Here is a 25,199-nt window from a genome sequence, read left to right on the forward strand (position 1 = left end):
AACATTAATACAGCCATGATCAAGAAATCTGATAACAACAGATGTTGGAGGGGATACGGCCAGGAGGGATCACTACTACACTGTAGGTGGGAGTGCAAACTTGTTCAACTACTATGGAAAGCAGTATGGCAGTTCCTCAAAAGACTAAACATAGAGCTCCCCTATGACCCAGCAATTCCACTACTTGGCATTTACCCAATTGTCCAGAAACAGGACATACTAAAGCCACTAGCACAACGATGTTCATTGCAGCACTATTTACCATAGAAAAGATATGGAACCAATGGAGATGAGAAACATTTTATTCTATGAAAAAGTGAGAGGGAAAAGTTATAAATATATGATTTTCTCAAAATGGAAAAGACTTAACTAGATCATTGACAGGAAGAGATGTATGAGAGTACTAGGATGAATGTAACAGTTACCCTTTACTGTCCATTTATTCTTACTAAGCACAGCATAAGGTACTTTCTGTATTTACTGAATTCTTTGAAATGAAATGTGAAGTAGAAATAAATATTTTATTATAGTTTATATACTATATACTGCTAGAGTTTTTTTCCTTAAGATTTAACCACCTGGGTTTATGATGCTCAGTAACTTGAACAATATTCTGACAAAATTACCTTCTTATGTGAATGTGAGAATTTGTTTTTAGCACTTTAGTTTTAGTTTCCTGTGTTGGGATACTCCATTTCTGTCTGCACAAAGTATGCTTCCAACAGTAACTGTTGGATTGGAACTAAGGTCCTTGTCCTTGCAAAGGGGTACTCTTCTCCTGAGCCATGACTCTAGTCTACCAGTTCTTACATTAATACTATAATATTAATACTATAATATTTTAATATTCTGATATTTTAAGCATTATGGGTAGGGCTTCTATTTTACAAAAACAAAAACCACTGATTCTGTGGTAGATTTATCTCATTTCTTTTTGGTGGCACTGGGGATTGAATTTAGAGTCTCAACTAAGGGCTTAACTTGCACAGCTAATGCTCTACTACTTGAGCTGCATCTCCAGTCGCCTTTTTTTTTTGGTGATTATCTTGGACTTTTCTACCCAGTTTACCTTCTATGATCCTTAGCATTTCAGCTCTCAAGTAGCTAGGATTATAAGCATGAGCCACTGACACCTAATTTAATTCTGAGGATGGTGTGTGTGTGTGTGTGTGTGTGTGTGTGTGTGTGTGTGTGTGTGTGTGAGAGAGAGAGAGAGAGAGAGAGAGACAGACAGACAGACAGACAGACAGACAGACACACCTGAATGCTGTTGCTGGGCTTTTTCACTGAAGGTTACTACTGGAGTCACAGTTCCACTTCCAACTTTTTTTTTTTAGTTGGTCGTGGGGCTTGAACTCTGGGCCTGAGCATTGTCGCTGAGCTCTTCAGCTCAAGGCTACTGCCCTACCCCTAGAGCCACAGCACCACTTCTGGTTTTTTAGTTAATTGGAGATAAGAATCTCAGACTTTAGTGCTCCCTGGCTGGCTTTGAACCACAATCCTTAGATTTCGGCCTCCTGAGAAGCTAGGATTATAGGCGTCAGCCACTGCACCGGCTCATTTCCAACTTTTTGATGGTTAATTGAAGATGAGAATCTCAGGGACTTCCCCATGAGAACTGGCTTCAAACTATGGTCCTCAGATCTTAGCCTCCTGAGGTTTATAGGTATAAGCCATCTGCACCTGGCAATTTTGAATTTTTAATGGTTAATATAAAGTAAAATGCATGGCAGTTATTAATTATATAGCCAATATAATAGTTCTAAATTACACACCAGATGCCAAATTTCTCCCCCAATTTATTAAAATAGTAACTGATTTTTCTCCCCATTGTAGAGCATGTTTTAAATAGCACATGTATTTCTACTTGACCAGTTTTCACATAAGAAGATCAGAACATAATCATATGTTTCTGAAACTAATATTTATCCTGGAGCAAGATTTTAGCTATGAGACTTTATATTTGTATTTTGGAAACATTTTCTTTAAAAAGAAGGCTAGGCATAACAAAATTGAAAAATAACCACATTATATTAAATATGCTTGACTTATAACATATTTGATATTGATATCATTGACTTATTTTTGATTGATTATTAGAATATGTTACTTTTCTAGTAGCTCAAGCGACTGCCAATTTGTGGATCTTAATTTTTTTGTTATACTTGTTTTCAGGTGGTAAACTCTGGTCATACATCAGTAAATACCTAAATAGAAACACTGAAGAAAGCTTTAACAACAAGGACATGAAAAAATCCACACCTAAAGTTTACCTGCAACAGCCATCTTCTAGCCCTCAAGACAGCAGCAGCTTTGAGTCCAGAGGAAGTGATGGAGGGAGCCTGCTTAAAGCTCTGCCTTTGAAGGCCAGTCTTACCCTGAGTTCTCAAGATGATAGCAATCAGGAAGATGATGGGCAAGACAGCTCTCCCAAGTGGCCAGATTCGGGTTCCAGTTCTGAGGAAGAATGCACTACTAGTTATTTAACATTATGCAATGAATATGGGCAAGAAAAAATTGATCCTGGGTCTTTGAATGAGGAGCTGTTCCTGAAGACTGAGGGGGACAGTGTTGACTCCAGGGCTGTTCAGAGCTTCCCTGTTCCACTTGCTGCTGGCAGTGCCAGCCCCGGCTCTCAGCTGAAGTTCTTCCCTGGAGATGAAGATTCAGAAGCAGTTTGCTCTCCGAGAACATCGGATTCACTCAGTAGATCGAAAAATAGCCCCATGGAATTCTTTAGGATAGACAGTAAAGATAGTGCAAGTGAACTCCCGGGGCTGGATTTTGGGGAAAAATTGTATAGTCTAAAATCAGAACCTTTGAAGCCATTCTTTGCCCTTCCAGATGGAGACAGCATTTCCAGTTTTAGTCCTAGTGAAAGCAAGGTAGAATTTAAAGCTCAGGACACAATTAGCAGGGGCTCAGATGACTCGGTCCCTGTTATTTCATTTAAAGATGCTGCTTTTGATGATGTTAGTGGTACTGAGGAAGGAAGGCCTGATCTTCTTGTAAATCTACCTGGTGAATTGGAATCAGCAAATGAAACTTTAGTAATGGGACCTACGAAGTTTTCACAGACCAATGTAGGCAGAATAGAAAGTAAACTGCTAGAAGCCCCTGATGTGTTATGCCTTAGGCTTAGTACAGAACAACAGCAAGCCCATGAAGAACAAGGCACCGAGGAGCTGAGTGATTCTTCTAGAGCTAAATCCTCCAGTACAACAGAGAAATACTATGTACCGGAGGACCTGGGGGCGTTGTTTACAGCAGCTATGGATTATAAGAGTTCAGGGGACACATCTCTGTTACCCAGCTCAGCTGCTGAGTTTCAAGAATTTGGAGCGGCAGAGTCAGCAGTAACTACAGATGACATGGAAGAAAGCTTATTCTCTATATCTAATCCACTCTCAGGTGCTAATGAACATAATACAAACACAGACACTTTAAAAGCAGAAGAAGTATTGCTGTTTACAGACCAAAGTGATGATCTGGCTAAAGAGAAACCGACTTTATTATTCCAGAGAGACTCTGAGGCTAAGGGAGAAAGTGGGTTAGCACTAGAAGGAGACAAGGAGATCCATCAGATTTTTGAAGACCTTGATAAAAAATTAGCACTAAGCTCCAGGTTTTACATCCCAGAGGGCTGCATTCAAAGATGGGCTGCTGAAATGGTGGTAGCCCTTGATGCTTTACATAGAGAGGGAATTGTGTGCCGCGATTTGAACCCAAACAACATCTTATTGAATGATAGAGGTCAGGAACTTTTGCAAATGCATTTCTTTTTATTCGCTGTTGCTTCCAATTAACTGAGTAGGCGTTTTATCTTGTAATTAGTATCTTCATTTCCTGTCTAGAGCTTCATTATCAGTGCAGCAAATTCACCCCCAGTAATAGCTTCTAGTACTTAATGATGCCATTATTCTTAATGATACTGTTTTTAGCTACAAAAGGAGTAATTACAGTTCACTTCTGCAGAAAATGGAAGAGAAAAATGTTTTGATTTCTCCTGTCGTTTTGTTTTTAGGACACATTCAGCTAACGTATTTTAGCAGGTGGAGTGAGGTTGAAGATTCCTGTGACAGCGATGCCATAGAGAGAATGTACTGTGCCCCAGGTTAGCGCAATCTCCTAAAATGTTTCACTTGGAAAAGTGCTTCCACAGTTCACATTTCTTCATACAAGTTGCATTTTCTACCAGCAGTCCACACATGTGCTGGATGTGCTTATTGCTTTCACCTTTCAAAAAGGAATATTGGCAGTCAAGCCATCATGTAATTCATAGTGATTGCTTTTTTAAAAACACTGATGCATGCCTTAAAACTTACAGTGAGTTCTTTAAAATGTCTTAATTAGTGTTCAGAAGGACTTTTAAAAGTCTTTATTAAGATTTGGGAGATGCAGCCGAAGGGTAAAATCTTAAGGCTAAGAGTGGATAAAATGTGGATTTTAAAAACAGTGTGATTTATGAGCTCATTTGTCACATTAGAACACAGTTCTGAAAGTTCTATCTGTATTTAAGAAAATTAGGAAGCAAGTTTTCCTTGTTTTAAAATAGACTATTTATCCACAGTATTTACTAGAATGGGTTCTCTTTATTATATTTACTTTTTTTAAACTAAAGATTCATGTCTGTGGTGATTAGATTCTTTGCTGACAATTTTAGGTAGCTTTCACATGTGCATTGAATTGCATCCTTTCTGTCATCAGTAAAGATGCACTGGGTGACCAGTGTCTTACCTCATTGTTCCACTTTGTTTGTGTTCCCATGAATTGCTAGGTTTTAATACACTGTTTAGTGCTGACTAGCTAACCAGTGTATTGATGCTAACCTTGTGAGCACTGTGTAATTTGGATTAAAAGTTTTGTTGTTTTTAGTTAAAATATATAATACTTGTGAAGAATTACTTTTGTATGAGGAAATAGCAGATACTCCAAAACTTCCCCAAAAAATAACAGTTTGGGAATTAATATTATCACATTTACTTCTTTCTTCTTCCTTTTCCAAAATTAGGACTGTTTGGATTAGATTAATTTCCTCCTAGAGCTACAAGAGCACATCTTAATTTTTTTTCCCAGATGATAATTTGATGCTGTTTCTTTGGAACTTTATTAGTGTGGTATATAGTTAATGGGATAACAAAAATATTTATGGTGAAATAACTTTATTGTAATTACCTGATCTATTGGATTTACAGACACCTCTTATCTAATTTGATAGTATTAGATGCCAGTGTACATATAATGTACATATAATGGTTAATTATGGAGAATTTGGAAGTCTTAGAATCCACATTAAATTTGGAAATGCTTTTGTATGGAGCCTAAAGAACAGAGTAAATCACAGGAAGAAAAAAACCCAAATATATATTGGTATTAATGTTTATAAATGGTCTCCTTGCTTCCAATTTTTTATTGTTAGATTATATTGCAAAGCTATCTGTAACATGGTATTTTAACATTTGGTTGCAGGGTTTTCCTTTGATCTCTAGAAGTGTTGTTTAATAATCATAACATCTTGGCATTTGGGAACTTTAATACATTCACCCATGGGGAATATACACACTGAATATACATGTACTGAAATAACAAATTGAATACAGATCAGTTTCCCGGTCCTTATTTTTAACTTTTTCCCAGAAATCTCAATTCTTGTAGATCACCAGCAGGTGGCAGTGTGCCATTAATAGATTTTTTCCCCCCTGCTGTCCTCTTCCAGGTTGTCCTTCACTAGCATTTGAAAACGAAACGAAATAAAACTACAACCCCCAAATCCCCTAAATACCATAGACTTCTTTAGCCTCTGTTTTAGTCCTGTAATTATTTGCATAAAAGAATTGTAGCTCCAAGCTTTGTTAGTTGTACAAGTGTTAAAAATATTTTGACATACATTGAACTATTTAGAAAGTTTCTCCAATCCTTGAATATAGTAATGAAGTGAGACAAACCTAGACCTTAACAGAACAATAATGCTATATTATAATGTAGGTGATCTCACACATAATCAGAGAACTCAGGTAAGCCATTAAGCTGATATACTTTCTTCCCTTACTAGTAATAATAGCAAATTTATGAATTATTTTCTTAAAACAAGAATAACAGTGCTACTGTTAAGTAGATATTTCTTCTCAAAGTAGTGGAAATGTGCTAATTTTTTTCAGTGCTTTAAATTCACAAGTCAGTAATAGAGTATTGAACCTTCTTTTGATGTCTTTAAAATGTCAAGGGTTGAAATAACTCCCACCTTCACCCCTGTTTCCTCTTTCTTTGTATTTCCCTACTCTAGCCTTAACATTGTTGTGCAACTAACCAAAGTTGTCATAAGATTATGATGAGAAGGATTTGCTTCTGTTTAAACAGCATGGAGCCTCTGCCCTACCATTCATTCCTCCTGGGAATCCTTATCACATATTTGTCCTAAAAACAGTATCCACCTGCCCTGTATTTTATAATATCAGCAGTGTATCTTTTCATCTTGTGGATGATGTGCCTTTATATTTTGAAGAAAATTTTCCAGTAACAGATTCGATTTACATGAACAGAAACTTGAGCAAATGCCAAGCTAGCAGGGGGGCCATTATTCTGCTCTATAAATAAGTTTTAAACAGAAAAACACACACAGAAACCTGTGAATCAACATGTTTTGGTCTAATTGAGGGGAAAAGCAAGAAAGATAAATTTTGAAATGCAAATGATCACCTTCTGTTATTTAAGACTAGTTTCTGCCAACTTTGTGATCTTAGATTTTTTTTTAAAAAAGTCACAGCCATTTCAACCACGTATACTATCAAGGAAGTCCAAACATCACATTTCTGCAACACTAAAAGCTTTCTTTAAAAGTTGCCTTTTTAATATTAAAGAAAATGAATCCAACAACAAAAAGACAAAAACCATGGAGCTTTCTCTGTCCACATCTGTGAAAAAGCCGTAGCACATAAATGGCTGCAGCTGCAGAGCCATCAAGAGGGTCTTGAGAATACGAATTCACTGATCAAACCAAGCCCTGTTTTCAAAGTAGAATCCATTCCTTTTAGGTTCACTTTGTGTCCTTAGATTACCAACGATGGTTCTCTAGAAAGGTTTTATTTTAAATAAATATCACTCATGGCAAATGGGTTCCTTTTATACCACAGATACACAGAGTAGAGTTCAGATTTGACAAAGCACAGAAAAGGGTACCCAAAGTGGGACTAGCAGATAGCATGACAATGTACTTATGACAGTGTCCCATTTCCATGTGAGGAGTCTGTTCCATGTTTTACTAGGAGAATCACAGATAGGTCTTCCTGTCTTCCATTGTGAGAGATGAGGGAACAAAAAGGTATGCTGGTTATTCTTCCCCATGGCATTTCCATAGAGTTTCTCTGATTTTATTTCTATTTGTATAGACACAGAAAGTTTTTAGCCAAAGGATTTTACATACTTTATATTGGATAGTGTAGAATTAATTTTGCTACAGTATTTTAGATATAATGGGGAAATAGGATGTTAGTGTTTTCTTTACCTATTGGTATTTTTTTCTTTGCAGTTTTGACTCTCATCATAAAAAGCAACTAGAAATAGAACCCATTTAAAATACAAAGACTATAGTTGAAAGTTCAATATGCAATCTACTTCAAGTGAGTAGAATTATTTATGTTAGTTATTATGCTAATATTGTCACTTATATTTCCCATTCCAGTCTTAAACAAGTTGAAACAATATCCTTTCAGTGTGTCCTTCACTTTTATTTTCCATCTCATTATGAGCCTTTGATTCTAAATGCTTGAAATATATGTTTATATTTCTTGTTGACTACTTTTTAGACTGGAGAATTTATAGGTGAATATGTGTAAATTGAAGAAGACCAGAATGCTTTTCACTGTAGCCCAATCTCCACGCTCCCAGATGTCAAATGACAGCTTTGCTTCCTCTGTTAGGCGATTTCACACTTGGAAACAGCTCACAGCTGACGGGGAAAAGTGAAACATAGGAAAATCATGCTGCAAGTATCTGCAAAATTCAGTATTAGAGCATGACATTTACTACAGTTCTTTGCTATTCTAGCCTGACTTTATCATCAAATAAGCCATGAATATATATTTCAGGAGGGGTAGTTTTCTCTGTCCTTTTCCATAAACATGACTTCCATTCGATTGCTTTCTTTCTAAGTGCAGTGTGTATAATAAGTAATTAATCATTAGAAGTAAGTCTCAGACCATGAGTGGTTTAAAATATCTTGAGGCCATCCAGTTCCAAATCTAGAATAATTAGATAGCATCAAGAATTACCTGGAGCCAGAAGTCAGACCTTGTGGTATTGTGCTTACTTAGCATGCATGAAGCCCCAGGTCTGATTCCTTGGTACAACATGCACAGAAAAAACCAGAAGTGGTGCTGTGGCTCAAGTAGTAGAGCGCTAGCCTTGAGAAAGCCCAAGGACAGTGCTTAGGCCCTGCGTTCAAGCCCCAGGACTGGCCAAAAACAAAACAAAGCAAAACAACCCAAAAAAGATCTGGATATTTACCCCCAATCAAACAGTAGCTTATTGATCGTGTGATCTTTTCTAGTGTCAGATAATATAACAGTCTAACTCATATAAAATGTAGTCAGAATTCAACTTCATCTTACTAAGGCAAGAATGTTTCTATCTGAGGAGAAATATTGCTTTCTCATCTAACACTAATAGAGCGTTAATAAAAAATAATAGTTTTATTTTGAGGATGACTTTTTCAGTATATCTTTTATATCAGTTATGGAGTTTGTATATTATAACTTTACAATGTATAAATGAGGAATTTATGGAAATTATTTTCATTTAGAGGAAGAAGTCAGTGAAAGGTGAATGTCAACATTTCTAACAAAACAAAATTGTTTGAAAAAGAAAGAATTATTTAGGTCTGAGAATTTATCTTGGGTAATTTCAGCAAGTATGGACAATTTCTCTTTGGGAACTTAAAATAGACAGGAAAATTAATGTAGAAATATGTTTAAAAATAAACAGGATGAGTACAGTTTTGGTGTAGTCTTTTCTTTTAAAGAATAAATAAGAAAAATAGGTAGTGTTGTAGACATAAAATAGTAAGTAAAATATTTGTGATATGCCAACAATAATTTGTTTAGTGGTACCACTTGCTGAAAAAGTGCTTTATCGTTTGAGCCATTCTGCTAATCCCTTTTTGTGTCATTATTGTCAGGATAGAGTCTCTATTTGTGTTCAATCCGTCTTGGACGACAGCTTTCCTATTCATGTTTCCCTTTATCGTTGGGGGGACAGGCACACAGTACTTGTACTCAGCTGTTAATTGAGATAGAGCCTTATGAACTTTTATGTCTATGCAGGCTTTGAACTGTGTTTCTTCAATCTCTGCCTCTCAAGTATCTAGAATTAGAGGTTTGAACCATTGGACCTATCTTTAAACAATAACTTCTTGTTTGATTTACCCTGAAGCAAAATGTCAGCATTAAATCTTGTTTTAATGTTTTCTTTGATTAGTAAGTATATTTAATCTGCTGTCTTTAGTTCTTATCATCATAAAAGTAAGTCTATTTCTTATAAAGGAAAGCTAGTTAAACTGTTAAGTTAGCTGTAAAATAGTGGAAATTTTATGGAGAATTGATGTAAAGAAAATTGAAGGCTGTCTTTAAGAGGATTTGAGGGTGTAGAACCCTGGGGTCTAGGTAGGATGTATCCTGAAGCCCTCATAAATACCCTTACTGTGGGTGTGTCACCTTGACATCTGGGTTATGATCATTCTATGTTGAAATGGTTATGTTCTGAAACCACTCCTCTTCTATCAGGCCAGAATGTGATTTGTCTCTAGTAGTGAGAATAAGATGGGAATAGTAGAGATCAACCCTGTTATTTGTCATCTCAGTAAATAATACTTTAGCCTAGTCCAGAAGAAGAAATTCTTCAGCTGTTAGAATCAGAATTTATAGGGATGATAAATGTGTAATATTTTCATACAGAAGTATTGAAATACAGTTTTTCTGTACATTGCCCAATACTTCTTGATTAGGTAGGTGATTTGTGGGGGAGAGCTATGTTATTCTGCTTTCCATCAGCATAACAAATACATGAACTAATCAATTTTTATAAAGAGAGGGTTTATTTTGGTTCACAGTTTTTGAGGTTCCAGGTGGTGAATGGTTGACCCTGTAGCTTGGGCCTCTGGCAAAAAAGTACATCATGGTGGGAAGGTTTGTGGAGCAAACCATCTACCTTATGACTGGGGAGCAAAAAATGAGGAAGAATAAAGGGCTAGGGTTCCACAATCCCTCTCAAAGATATGGGACCATGATGAAAAGGTCTACCCCTAAACCCCAGTTCCCACAGTTTCACAATTGCAAGCTGGGACCAAGCCTTTAACATATGGGCCTTTGGAAAACGTTTAAGATCCAAACAGTAGCACAGGATTATCTTATGGTGTTTTATTTTTATTTTTTAAAGAGTTTGATTTTAATATTTATGCCAAATCTTTTTTTTTTCTTAGTGATCTAATGCAAGTGTTTTTTTTCAGAAAAGGACCATGAGACTGGAGACTTACAATTTTAAGTAATAGCTGCAGAGTAATTCTTCCTGTGTTTTCATGTCAGAATTGATTCTTGGCATTGCCAATAAACTGAGCTGTCTTTGCCTCTGGTATTCAGCAAAGAAGACATTGTGCTAAATCTTAAGTTCTAGAGCAATCAGACAGCTATTTTCATCAAGCCTTTAGTTTCTATACCCTGTAAAGTCTTCGCTGGTTGAATCACTTGTGTAATAACCAAGGGCTCACGCCTTCCAAGCAATTCTTCAAAAATATTTCTTTCAGATAAACATTTAAAAATGCTAAGGTTAAAAAAAAAAAAACAAAAACTAATGATGAGAAGGTAAATTGGATTCCCAAAGTCCTCTAATAGCAGTGCATGTTGCTCTCTGCCTGCCTAGCATGGCAGCAGAGCTGCTGAGAGAGCTGTGCCTCCTGTCATTCTCACAGTTTTCAGTTAGCCTTTTTCTCATCAATCAGCTTTAATGGCTTTGGTTGGGTAACACTGTGACACCTGATGGTTATTCAGAATGGAGTTGTTGTGATGTAATCAGTGGAAAATGGTTTTTTTCCTTCTTCTTAGAAATGTAGAGGGAACGGAAGAAAGAGTGCATAGAGCTCAGAATTACAATGAGTCAACCAGGAGTCATGTGGTGGTTACCCATTTCTTATTTGATCTCACAAGAAAATGGTATAGTAAGAATGCCTATAAACTCCCTTGAATAAGTAATTCTTGGTCCTGGAATGCTGAATCATGTGAAATCAAGGAATTTTGACACAAGTTGTACAGATCATTGCAGGAAAGTTCAGAACATGGTTGCCAGGTCACCACAACTACAAATCCAAACTGGGGATGGAGGAGAAAAAGAGATGAACTCAGTATTTTGTCAAGCCTACCTGAACAGAATGTAATCTGTGTTCATGCCCAGTTCCCCACTAGACAATAGGTCCAGGGGTGCAGGTAACTGAATTGCCTGAAGCAGCTGCATTAATAGAGGCAGTGACAGGAGGCAAGGCGAGAGCTCAAAGTGAGCCAAAGGAGTGAATATATGCAGGGTATTATTACTGTATCACATCTCCCTATCACCTTTTGCTACTGGGGTGAAAGCAAGTTTGAACACTGTAGACTTCTCTCTCTGGAAGGTGTTTCCAGGATAAATGCTCATTAGATAATGTGGCTTGGGAAACTTTCAAACTGCTCATATCCTGCTTAACAAATATAACATTTGAATAAGCAATTAAGTATATGTTAGAGAACTTAGGGAAGAGAGGATGGATAATTGGGCAGCCATCATTTAATAAAAAAGGAGCAAAGTGGGCTGGGAGTTTGGTCTAGTGGTAGAGTGCTTGTCTAGCATGCACGAAGCCCGGGTTCGATTCCTCGGTACCACATACATAGAAAAAAGCTGGAAGTGGTGCTGTAGCTCAAGTGGTAGAGCTCTAGCCTTGAGAAAGTCCAAGGACAGTGCTCAGGCCCTGAGCCCAAGCCAAAGACGGGCAAAAACAAACAACAACAAAAAAAAAACCACACAGAGCGAGGTGCCCATTTTAAAGTTTGGGCTAAGAAATGGAATTTCTAGACTCCTGTCACCTTGAGATTTCAGATTGCCTCCTTAGAGATACTGTGAGACCTTAGGCAAATATCATCGGTCTATATTAACTTATTTCAGATATAGCATCCTTGTGAATAGTTATGTGATTTCAGACTCTTCAGCTGGAAGAGCTTGGAACTTTGACAAGTCTTTAGATATTAGAGAATCCAAATCTAAAATTAAGATATAATTTTATGCACTGGGAGTGTAGTTTGGTGGTAGTACTCTGATGAAGGATACTCTTGGCCCTGGTTTTGATCCCTACCTCTGCAAATAAAGAAATTGTATTCTTATCATTGATTTGGCTTTTATTTTCCATGTGGTCATAACATTTTGTGTTTGTGAGAACTTAAAAAATTGTCTATAATATTCATGTGGCCAGGAGTGTGGCCTAGTGGTAGATTGCTTGCCTACCATGCATGGAACCCTGGGTTTGATTTCCTGGTACCACATACACACAAGATGGAAGTGATGCTGTGGCTCAAGTGGTAGGGTGCTAGCCTTGAGAAAGCTCAAGGATAGTGCCCAGACCCTGAGTTCAAGCCCCAGGATTGTCTAATGTATATATTTCTTGAGAAAAAACTAGGTAGTATAGTTGTCTGATAGTATGGAGTGTTTTATAACATTTAAGACAATCTATTATTAATTTTTTGGAGGCAGGTTTTGTTGTGTAACACAGGCTGATGTTGAACTCACAATCCTAGCTTTTGGGATTATAGGAGCCTAAGAAATATTTATAACATACTGATGATCTCACCAGCCTACCAGCTATCCTGTCAGTTTGTAAATCTAGGATATTTCATGAATGATGCTTGGACAGGGAAATGCTTGAGTTACTTCCCAATCCTGTTTTCTTTCAGCTATAGCACATTGTAACACCCAGGGGCAGTTCTTAACTATGGAGATGCATGCACTCAATGGGACTTAAAAACAAATATGGTGAGGCCTTTGAAGATGCTTTGAATGCCTTAAATGAATAGTGCTATAAAATCCAAGATCGGTATAGTTATTGAACAAACATTTATTAAATGCTTCCTGTGTCCTAGGAACAGTGCCTACGAACCAGAAATAAAGACACAATTGGTATAATATTGATGTTACTTTTGAAGTTTTATTTCAAAAGGAGATGACCCAAACAGAAGACATATACAATTGGCTAACTAGGACACTAATAGACCTTTATAGGTGAATAGTTGTATTTATAGAATGGTAATTTACTGAGCTAATGAAAGGCATGCTTAGCTTTTTGCAGTTTAGTTCCCTATATTGTTGGACATACACATTAAAAAAAAAAAGGCTTTCTTTGGCATTTCTTTCTCTTTGCTTTTTAGTCATCAGCTGTAGTAGAAGACTAATGCTTAGCTCCTGCATAGAAAATCTTTATACACAGCAAGAGCTGGTGAGAAAAATTGACGAGGATTTTGTAATTTCTAGTCCCTTTCAATTAGCAACAGATGCTGCAGGGAAAGATTGTCCGTAGAGGAACATGGCGCTAATGCTCAGAGCTATGGTTGACATGGAACGTTTAGTGTAGAGAAAAGATGTTCTTTTACTTTGTTCATGTGTGTCAATAATGACAGATTACATTTTGTTTTTTTTTAACCTACCTTTCTCTATTCCTTTCTAAGTAAGTCCTTGAGTGAAGTCTACTCCTTTCTAATAAGCCCTTGGAAGAAAGTTAACAAATTATTGGCCAATTGCCACAGGATTTTAAGTTTTACTGTACTTTGAAGAATTTATGAAAAATTTAAACATATCAGCTTACTTTTTTTTTTTGCCAGTCCTGGGGCTTGAACTCAGGACCTGGGCACTGTACTTAGACACTTGTTGCTCAAGGTGAGCGCTCTGCCACTTGAGCCACAGGGCCACTTCTCACTTTTTGTATGAATGTGGTACCAAGGAATCAAACCCAGGGCTTTGTGCATGCTAGGCAAGTACTCTACAACACACTCCCAGCCCATCCAGCTTTTGATACTATAAAAGTATACATAGTACTTGATTTTAAGGCAACCAAAATCTCTTTGATCTTTACCAGCAATATCTCTTTGATTCCAAAAGGTAATGTATGTCTTTTACATGTGTTTCTTTTCTAAAAAGATTCTTGGAATCCTTAAATATTTAAAGTCGTGTTTTTGGTAGTTTACTAAAGACATACTTTTTGTATCACAAGGTACATTTACTACTGATTATTATTTTAATGTATTAGGACTTTAATTTTAGAATTATGCCATTATCCTGGTATTTGGGTGCAAATGATTTGGGTGCCAAATGTGTAAGCTTCTAAATGTTGGCTTAAACATGGAGGGTTTTTTTTTTAAGTGAAGCTAGCTGAGCACAGTGACTCATGCCTATAATCCTAGCTGTTCAGGAGACTGAGATCTGAGGATCACAATTCAAAGCCAGCCTGGACACTAAAATCCCTGAGACTCTTATTTCTGATTAACCATTAGAAAACAATGTGGTGCTGTAGCTCAAGGGGTAGGGCAGTAGTCTTGAGCTAAAGAGCTTAGAGACAATGCCCAGGCCCAGAGTTCAAGCCCTAAAACCAACCAAAACAGAAACAAAAGTTGCAAGTAGAGCTGTGGCTTTTATACTTGATGATGGCCATGCTAACTGAGGTGAGAGTATTGTTTTGATCTGAATTTTTTATGGCCAAAAATGTTGAACACTGAAACTGCACAGTGTTAAGAGGCAGATCAGTAGATGTCATGACTAAGGGACTGGAATGGGTGCATTTCCATTGTCCTCTAGACCTGCTCAAGTGTGACAATGTACACTTTGCTTCTTTTACCTCACTTCCTTTACAAATAGAGAGTCACATGGCTCCCTAAGGACCCAGATATACTGTGCTGTAGTTATATTTTTGGAGTCAGACTAAACCCTATTTAACTACAAGAATGAGACTTTGAAAATTCCTATAGTCCTTTAAAACTCTTTTATGTTTTAACAAGCCCTTCGGTCTCATTTTTTTTTTCTGAGAAATATTGTGGGTTGTTGAAGAATGTTTTATGAGCTGTTAAGTAAATCAGAGGAAGACAGATTTTATATTGTAATACCTTTATCATTTTACTTAAATCTGTTTCTTTACTGGTCATATGAGCTGTTTTGAATAATTAGCATCAGTCAGTATTCTATGTTGTAGATGACTGATGCTAAAGGCCTATAGGAATTTTCAAAGTCTCCTTCTTATAGTCAAATAGGGTTTAGTTTAGCCTGACTCTAGGTTAGATTCAGTGACATTGATTCCTTCTTCTCATGACCAGGTGGTGATTCTCAGAGAAAGGGGTAAGGAGGAGAAGCCTGAGGAATGGACTTGCCAGCATAATTCCACTCACTGGGCATCTTAAACTAATGGAGGGAAAAGAAATTATGAGAAAGGTTCTTGAGTGCTTTTGAAAGCACTTTTCACGGTAATAAAATTAAAGTCTAAGAGGTAGAAAGAATGTTAGAAGTCTGCTGTCCTCATTTTCAGAGAAAGTCAGTGATACCCCCCAGCCAAGGTGTTCCAGCATCATAGGTAGAGTCCTAGCGGTACATCTCTTTGATGTAAAAACAAACCCCTAAGATTCTTGAGTATCTCCATCTTTTTCTGAATCTTCATGAGAGTAACCTGAGATAATTTTATAGTCCTACTCTCATCCTCTACCCCATTATTTTGATTAATGTTTACAAGACACTGCACTCTAGAGAATAAGGGCATATATATTACCTTGCTGTACAGGAAAAGTATTTTAAATATTGACCAAAGATTCATATTTTAACTAGTTTTACAAAGGAGATTAATTTTCTTAATTTCATAGGATATACATTATATAGTATTACTACTATATTCTCCCCCTGTTCCTTCTGTTAGTCTACCCTCCTCTTCTCGACCTTTTCCCACACATGCCATGTAAATTTAGCTTCCTGATATTCATTTTGTTCAACTTTGAGTTCATTTTTTCCCCAAGGAAGTACACAATTTGAATTGTCCCCTGCAAATACAATCTTTGGTTAATACATTTGTGTATATTTACTTACAACTCCACACACACACACACACACACATATATATATATATATTTGCTTATACATTTATAAATTATTTCTAGCTTCCACAACAGCCTGACTTACTTAATATACTTTTTTTCTAATTCTGTTTCTTTGCAAACGATGTAATATTCTTCCTGTTGAATGAGTAGAGTTTCATTGTGTATACATACCCATTTTCTGGATCCAGTAATCTATTGAGGGTCATCAGCTCTGTTTCCATACCCTGGCTGAGGTGAATAGTACAGCAGTGAACATGGTGGATTTCTTTAGTGTATCCTGATTTATAATCTTTTAGATAAATGTTCCAGAGTGGTATTGCTGAATCTTAAGATAGTTCTATGTTTAGTTTTCAGAGGAATCTTAAAACTGCTTTCCAGAGTGGCAAACAAGTTTGCATTCCCACCAGCAGTGTGTTAGGGTTCTTTTTCTCCCACATCTGTGCCAGCATTTATTGTTGCTTTTATTCTTGATGATGATCATGCTACCTGAGGTGAGAGTTAGTATTGTTTTGATCTGAATTTTTTATGGCCAGAGATGTTGAACTTTTTTTCTTGTTTCTAGTGGCCATTTTTCCTTCTTCTGAGAAGAATCTATTTAGCTTGCTTATTCATTTATTAATTGGGTTGTTGATTCTTTGAGGGTTATTTTCTTGAGCTTTGTATATTTTAGATATTAGATCATTGTCTGATATATAGCTTGCAAAGATCTATTCTGATTTGCTTGTTAACTGTGCCTCCTATATGTCTGATTGGCAAAATAAATGTCATGAATATGGCAATACTGCCTAAGGCAGACTACAAATTCATTGCAATACCCATTAAAATACCAATGTCATTCTTCATTGAGATAGAGAAAACAATCCAAAAATTCATATGGAATCATAAAAGGCTCTGAATTGCAAAAGTAATTCTATGCCAGAAATGTAGTGCTAGAGGTATAACAGCTCACACTTCAAACTCTGTCATAACAAAAACAGCTTGATACTGGCACAAACCTACAAATCCACAGATATACAGCCATCTAATATTTGATAAGAGAGCCAAAAATATAGGGTACAAATGACAGCCTTTCCAGCAAATGTGGTATTGGGAAAATTGGATATCCATATGTAGAAAACTGAAACTAGATCCCTGTCACCCTTTGGTAATGTCAATTCAAAATGGACCAAAGACCTCAGCGTAAGACCAGAAACCATGAAACTAATATAGAAAATAGGAGAAACAGGGGCCGGGAGTTTGGCCTAGTGGCAGAGTGCTTGCCTAGCATGCACAAGACCCGGGTTCGATTCCTTGGTACCACATACATTGAAAAAAGCTGGAAGTGGTGCTGAGGCTCAAGTGATAGAGTGCTAAGCCTTGAGAAAGTCCAAGGACAGTGCTCAGGTCCTGAGCCCAAGCCCAGGACTGGCAAAAAAAAAAAAACAAAAAAAAAAACCTAGGAGAAACAGAACTTCTCTACATAGGCAGAACCCAGGGGCTCATCAAATCAAAGAAATAATTAACAAATGGGATCTTACCCAACCAAGAAGTTTCTTCATGCAAAGGACACAGTTCATAGGATGTATTCTTTAAAACCCTTCTTTTCAAAAGTTGTTCAGATTTGAGGTCAGACTCTAAAAAGGTTTCCTTATAAGGCATGTGGCTTAAGTGACAAAATGCTTGCCTGGCAAGTGAAAGGCTCTGAGTTCAGACTCCAATACTGTCAAAAAAGGAGTGTGCATGTGTATATGTGTATGTATATATGTGTGTTTCCTAGATTTACTGCCTTAAACTTTTTTTAAGTACTATGATTTGGTATTTTTTTAATAAAAATCTGGCTTTATTAGAAAATATAATTTCCCATATAAGGACAAGCAAATTTATTTATTTATTTTTTTGACTTTTTAAAAAATTTTTTATTGTAATTAATAAAAGGGTTACATGATATTTGCCAGGTGCATTAATTCACATACATTGATACCCTTTCACATGTCTTGGTACCCATTACCCTCCTCCCCACTCATGATTTGGTATTTCTTTAGTCTCTACTTTTGATGTTAGCCACTAACATCTGAGTGTATGTAGTAGCAATCTTTTAGCTTTCTATATAAATCAGTGCTTTTGATTTGTGCTTATTTTTAAGTCTAGATACTGTGTATAAAGCAGTTTTAGACTTAGGGGGTTGGATCATCATAACTGAAGGTTCTATTTTTAGAAATACAATTGCAGTGCGTATATTAAAAAATGAATCTAGGAATTACTGTTGCTCAAGGATGTTAGGAGGATAACCAATGTCATCCAATCTGATGATGGGAAAGAAGAAAGTCTATTTTAAAATGTAGAAAGTAGAGGTTCTACCAGTACTTACTTCTACTTGTTCTAGTGCTTTAGCCTTCTAGCTATTAGAAAGTTCCTCTTTTCATCTTGCCTAAATATACAACTCTGTGGTAGTTTAGAATCATCCAGAAGTCAAGGACAGCAGGGCAGGATCTCAATTTCATTTCAATTAATGAATACAATTCTCTTAGAGTTTCAAACTGCAGTAATAAGGTGATGGACTTATATTTAGTGTCTTTTTTCCCCCAAGTTCCAATGGGAACAGTTGTTACCCTTTACTCACCTAATAACTTTAAAGATAACATAAAACCTCACTCTCTAAATATTTTTGGGATTGTTGGTGGGTCCAGCAGTATCTCTAAGCTTCTATAGTTTGACTCTGAAATGGCCTACAAGGATCTTGTGGTAAAGGTTTGTTAGCAGAGAGACTTTTTGGAAGATGATCAGGATGAGGAGAATTCTAACCTCATTAATGGATTGATCCACTGATGACTTCATAATTTCATGGACATTATTGAGGTGTGACAGGACTAGGGTATAGGGTCTAAAAGGACATATTGTCTTCAGCTCCTCTGTTTCTCTGGTTCCTGTTTACAATGACGTCCCTGTCAGGATAGTTTGCCTTATCTTGGTATTGGCTGCCTAGGGACTGAAACCTCTGAAACAGTGAACTAAAACAACCTTTCCTCCCTTTTTAAGTTGCTTTTCTTAGGGTTTTATTTATTTTTCATCACAGATATGAAAACCTGACTAATATAAGGCCAGAGTGTGATTGGAGCATCCAACTAAATGCATCAAAGAAGGAAGAAAGAATTAGGATAGAGGTAGGGAAGTAGACTGTCAGAGGAAGAAGAGATGAAGGTCAGGAGGATGGAAGAAGAAAGGAGAATGAAAGATATAGAGGACAGGGACAATTGTTAAGTGTCACCAAAGGTTATCTTTGGCCATATGCTGCTTGGTCAATTCTGTACGCTATAGCTACATCAGTGCATTTGTAAGGAGGAAGTAGAGAAAACTCTTGGTGAACAGATTCTTAGGAAGGGTTGGCCTGCATTGCTTTGTCTTCCCTGTTCCAAAGTAAATTTTCCAATAAGTTCAAGTGTTTTTACATCATCTTACTATATTTTAAAAAAATTGTGTCATGTGATGTTTATGTAAGTTAATAGGTGTCAAAATCTTCTCACTCCAGGGACAATTCACTAAAATATTTCCTCGCCAATGGAAGTTCATATTGAAAAAAATAAAATTATGTTTCTATTATGTATCCTTTAACAAACAATATATATGTACTTATATACTTTTTTGTCTTGTATGACAGCATCCTTTAAAAGGGTTATCAAGTAGTATCTCATTATATAGATATGCTGTACTCTATATGATTCAAACTATATTACTGGATAAGTAGCCCATAATTTTTCAAATAAGCACTTGGATATCACTCTAGGAAAATTGGAGTGTCTCCGTTATTCAAACAGTAGTTGGAATTAGTTAATATCTGTTTTCCTTTTACTACCAAGCTGAGAGCAGCTAGGGAGAGTAGAGGTTATGATCTGGAATAAAGCACTGCAGGAAGAGAGCAGGCTAAGAGAAGCAAATTGTGAAAGGTATACTCATACATAGACTGGAGCCCAGAAGAGGGCTGATGGGAGGAGGTTGCTCAAAGGAAATAGTTCCATTGTCATGTATAGGAATGGTGGGATTTTTGTTTTTTATTTGTTTTTCTTTTTTTCCTAGACTACAGGACTGTTGCTTCAAAACTTAAAGCTCAAGGTATCTTAAGAGTAGTGTCACGAGGTGCTGGTGGCCTGTAAACCTTAGCTACTCAGGAGGCTGAGATCTGGCTGATGGTTCAAAGCCAGACTGTGCAGAAAAGTTGTGAGATTCTTATTTTCAGTGAACCACGATAAAACTAGAAGTGGTGCTATGGCTCCCAGTGGTAGAGAGCTAGCCTGGAGCAAAAGAGCTGGGGCACAGCACCCAGACCCTGAGTTGAAGCCCCACAACCACCACCGACAACAAAGAGAATATCATAGTTGGTTCTTCCACAAAATCTGTGTGGGTACTGAGCCCCAAATGTACCTGCTACTTTCTGAATTCCAACTGAATCTCTTACAGACTCCTGAACATTGCTGTAGAAGATATCCAATCATGTAGTAGAGTATTTGTGTGAGTGAATTGAAACAACAGGGCAAATATTGGCAAGATATGTGTTTGCTAACAGAATGTTTGAAAAGAACAGACATCAAACATGACTTAGGAGCTGAAAGTTTCCAAAATGATGGAATGAAGCTGGACACGATGATATATACCTTGCAATACCAGCACTGGGGACACAAAGGCAAGAGGATCACAAGTTTGTGGCCAGTTTGGGCTATAGAGAACCCCTGTCTCAACATACCTGCGCACGCACACACACACAATAAATAAAACCATAACAAAACAAAAGGGAAATGAGACATTGTCTTTCAGGAACTTGCTGGTGAGTGATAGGACAACACAGAAATAATAATAGTTTGTGATCATTCTGAAAGTTCTTAGCCAGGGGCTTAAAACTGTATGTTTCTAAACTGGTTGAGTTAGCATTTCTCCTGCTCCTTTTGATGAAACCCAAAACTTAGATCTTCTTTATTGAGCTACCATGTAGAACTGGATTAAAAAGCCTTTTACTTCTCTGGTTTTGAACCTGTAAGTAATATGACAATTACTACCAGTTTAGATGATCTGTAAAGCTCTCTGTACATAAATTTTTTATTTCTAAAATAAGCAAGCAAACAAAATTGATTTTTTTGAGGTAGAATTGGCTGGGTTTTTTTAACATGAAGCAAAATGCTGATCTAGTAAGTTCATGTAACTTTCCGCATAGCATCTTGAAGGTGTCCCTCTATCAACTGAAGAACAAATGTCTCTGTTTAATGTATGACTGTGAAAGAAAAAAAAACTGCAACCACAGTAGGTGACCAAAAGGATAAGTAACTTTCAGGAATTTTGAAAGCCCAGTAGTATTTAGTATATGCTCTCTCAGCATTAAAAAGGTCACCTTGCTAATACATGTTAATTTTGAAAGTTTAATTGACCTTTGGAATTTTAATATCAACCTCTTTTGGTGTGCTTAGAGGTTGGAGCAATCACAGAAGAAACAGAAGCCTGTGATTGGTGGAGTTTGGGTGCTGTCCTCTTTGAACTTCTCACTGGCAAGGTAAGCAGTGACCTGGACATTTAATACATTTATCCAGATGCCACCTTGATTTCAAACTGAAGCCTTTGCCTTCAGTTTTTAGGTCAGGGACTGACTAAGCAGAGAAGTTTAAGTTTCCAGATTTTGAAAAACAGTTGTATTATATTGAATGAACTGATGTCAAAATCTTGATACAGCTCAATGTTATAAGACTAAATATTTCTTCTCTTCATTTTTTGATTTAGCCAGGAAAGAATTCTCATTTTTAGAAAATTAATGTTAATATTAAAGCTAACTATTTTATCCTTAATACTGTATTTTTTCCCGTGTATTCTAGAATAAGGACAGAATTTATTTATTCATTTATTTATTTATTTATTTATTTATTTTGGTGTGAATAATATCACCTTTGTTATACCATAGGATAAAATCTAGAGAAATAAATATAGAGAAATAGTTGTATTAAAGGTTTTTTTAAATATATTTTTTATTGTAATTAATAAAAGGGTTACATGATATTTGCCAGATAGACGGTGCATTAATTCACATATATTGATACCCTTTCATATGTCTTGGTACCCATTACCCTCCCCTCCCCCCCCGTCTTGGTTTTCCCCCCTTCCCTATCCAATTTCAAATAACCAAATACAAATAAATCCAATATATCAGATAACAAAGTGAGATGCTGTAACAATATGAGATAACCAAGGGACAGCAAAAGAGATGAGAGATAACATAGTACATTAAGGACAACAATCATTCATTATATGGCTTTTGTTTCAATATCCTGGAGGGTTTTTCAATTAGCTTCATACTATATGGCCTTATGTATCAAGGTTTTGCTCTATTGCAGATCTCTACTAGTAGAGCCCAAGGTTTCTACTGATTATGACAAATGAGGGAAACCATTGAGCCTAAGTTCCTTTGAGTTTGGCTTACTTCACTTAATATGATTTTTTCTAAGACTTTCCATTTCCTAACAAATGGGGCAATGTTGTTTTTTTCTGACAGCAGCATAGAATTCCATTGTGTACAAACATTGTGCACAACTTGTTGATCCACTCATCAACTGAGGGACATCTAGATTGGCTCCATATTTTTGCTATGGTGAATAATGCTGAAAATACAGTCTCATAACAGGAAAAATGATGTAACATAAAAGAAAGTGAGACCCCCTTCAATCAGCATTGAAATGAATAGCAGGGAACTTACGTTGCTTTTATATTTATTTGTATTTACACCTTTGTTAACTATTTCAAGATTATATTTAGTCTATTAGCATATCGAATGTAGACTTTGCATGAAAATATCCAGGAAAAGAAATTAACAGCTTATTATGATGACTAGTTTGAGGGCACTGAGGAAACTTTATTGATCTTGCACCTCTTTCCTATAGCCTTGGGATAAAAACAAACAAACAAAAACTGAGTAAAGGTACTACTTGCCACAAGTAGACGTACAATAATGAGGAAAATGGGTGGTAACAGATTAACGTGTTCAATGTATGACTAAAACATACCTTTTATCCAACCAGCTTCAGAAAGCTCAATGAAGAGATCAGAGAGAGAATGTTATAACAAGTTATACTAATTGTCATTTCTTGTTTTTTTTTTTTTTTTCTTTATTTTCTTTTTGGCCAGTTCTGGGGCTTGAACTCAGGTCCTGGGCACTGTGCATAGACACTTTTTGCTCAAGGCTAGTGCTCTGCCACTTGAGCCACAGCACCGTGTGTGGCCTTTTCTGTATATGTGGTACTGAGAAATCGAACCCAGGGCTTCATTCATGCTAGGTGAGCACTCTACCATTAGGCTACACTCCTGGCCCCAATAATTATCATTTCTTTTTTTTCTGGGGGAAGGAGTCATGGGGCTTGAACTGGGAGTCATGGGGCTGTCCCTGAGCTCTTCAGCTCAAGGCTACCGCCCTACCCTTGAACCAAGTCCCACTTCCCCTTTTCTAGAGGTTAATTGGAGATAAGAGCCTCAAGTCCTTTTGTTCCTGGGTTGGCTTGGAACCTAGATTCTCAAATTTCAGTCTCCTGAGAAGCTAGGATTATAGGTGTGAGCCACCAAGCTCAGCAATGAACATTTCTAAATAGCTATTACTAGACATGTTACATGTAGCATGTCTTTAACTGAAGGACAGAATTTATACTCTGATCAATAACTTTAAAACCATGTTTAAGGTTTTAGACTTCGAGTTTTGTGCTTACTGCCTCCTGAGCAGAAAACAGAAATAAATAGTTTTGCTTTTGTGTTTTCCTTAAATATATACATACCTATTTAAGATTATTGCAGAGTTTATAAATCACACACACACATATTATAAAGGCTATAGGTCACAATATATAAACTTTGAAAGTTTCTTTTAATGTTAAATTATTTCAGAGAGATCAGGTCCCTTTTTAGTTTTTGTGTACCATGTAATGTTTTTGTTATGATCCATTCATTCAGTAAGGAAGGAAAAGGAGACTTGTGAACACTTATAGTGTGATCATGATTGTCTGCCCAAAAGTTTTGTAGGCTCCTAGACCTCAGCCTAAACTGTTTGGCTGACATGGTATTGAGTCCTGAGTTTTCTGTACTTGCTGTCCGTAAGTCCTATGGCAGAGCAGAGAATGATACTAAGTGGGGTAAGAAATGTATCTGATTGATTGTTGCAGACTTTGGTTGAGTGCCATCCAGCAGGAATAAATACTCACACTACGTTGAACATGCCAGAATGTATTTCTGAAGAGGCTCGCTCACTCATTCAGCAGGTAATTTAACTGACCTATTGAAGCCAAGAAGGGTCTATGACAAGAAAGACTCATTTATAATTGTACATTTAGAATGAATGCTGCATATCTTTAGGCTTATGCCACTAGCAAAGTATTGGTGGAGTCAGAAAAGATACTCGACTTGCTGGTATTAGGACATTTTTATTTTTTGAAAATATTTAATTTCATAATAATATTTAGTTAATTTCATGTATTTGTAAGATTTGATCATTGCCTTTAGCTTATGCTGGGCTTCTGTATTTTTGCTCTTATGTTTTTGTGACCATATATATGAATGGCTGACTTCATGCTCCAGTTGTTATTTATAAGCAATAGTCCTTACTCACATTGATTAGTTGGAGAAAAGTGTTGTTAGAAAACCTTGTTCAGTTGTACCTTGTAACTTTATCAATGGGTAAAACTTGGGCACTGATGTCAATTAGTATGTTTCTGATTCTAGTGACTTTGAAGAAAGATACTATTGATAATTTAAGCTCAAAGTCCTAAAGTCAAATTTAGACCTTGAGGGACCACATTAAATTGATTTCTTATATTAAGTTACAGGTTGAATATCTTCTTACCTAAAATGTTTGAAGTGTTTTTGAGATTTCAGAAATTTTAAAATTTTGAATATCTGCTTGGATATTTGAACTGTGCTTGAGTATCTGCTTGGATACTTTTCTAGTTGGGTAGCCCTAAGCTAAAATACTCCATACTCTGAAAGTTGTGAGTATATGGCAGTACTCAGGAAGTTTTAAACTGTAGAAGTTTTCCAGTTTTTGGATCAGATACTTGACCAGTGAGTTTTGCTAAGTACTCT

General features: G+C 36.5%; 1 protein-coding gene across 6 annotated transcripts in view; it reads left to right on the plus strand.

Annotated features, from left to right (window-relative positions):
• Positions 1-25,199, plus strand: part of LOC150038995 (inactive ribosomal protein S6 kinase delta-1-like) — a 152,286-nt gene that overhangs the window by 118,047 nt on the left and 9,040 nt on the right. For 2 of the 6 annotated variants that reach the window (XM_090328150.1, XM_090328153.1), the window contains 4 exons: positions 2,176-3,753; positions 4,025-4,114; positions 21,560-21,642; positions 24,284-24,379. In XM_090328150.1, the coding sequence (XP_090184276.1) occupies positions 2,176-3,753; positions 4,025-4,114; positions 21,560-21,642; positions 24,284-24,379 (1,847 nt within the window). The other 4 variants (XR_016534575.1, XR_016534574.1, XM_090328152.1 and 1 more) reach the window with 4 other exon arrangements.

The sequence above is a fragment of the Megascapheus bottae genome, unplaced genomic scaffold, assembly GCF_031878675.1.
Source record: "Megascapheus bottae isolate mThoBot1 unplaced genomic scaffold, mThoBot2.hap1 H_1, whole genome shotgun sequence".
Taxonomy (NCBI): Eukaryota; Metazoa; Chordata; class Mammalia; order Rodentia; family Geomyidae; genus Megascapheus; species Megascapheus bottae.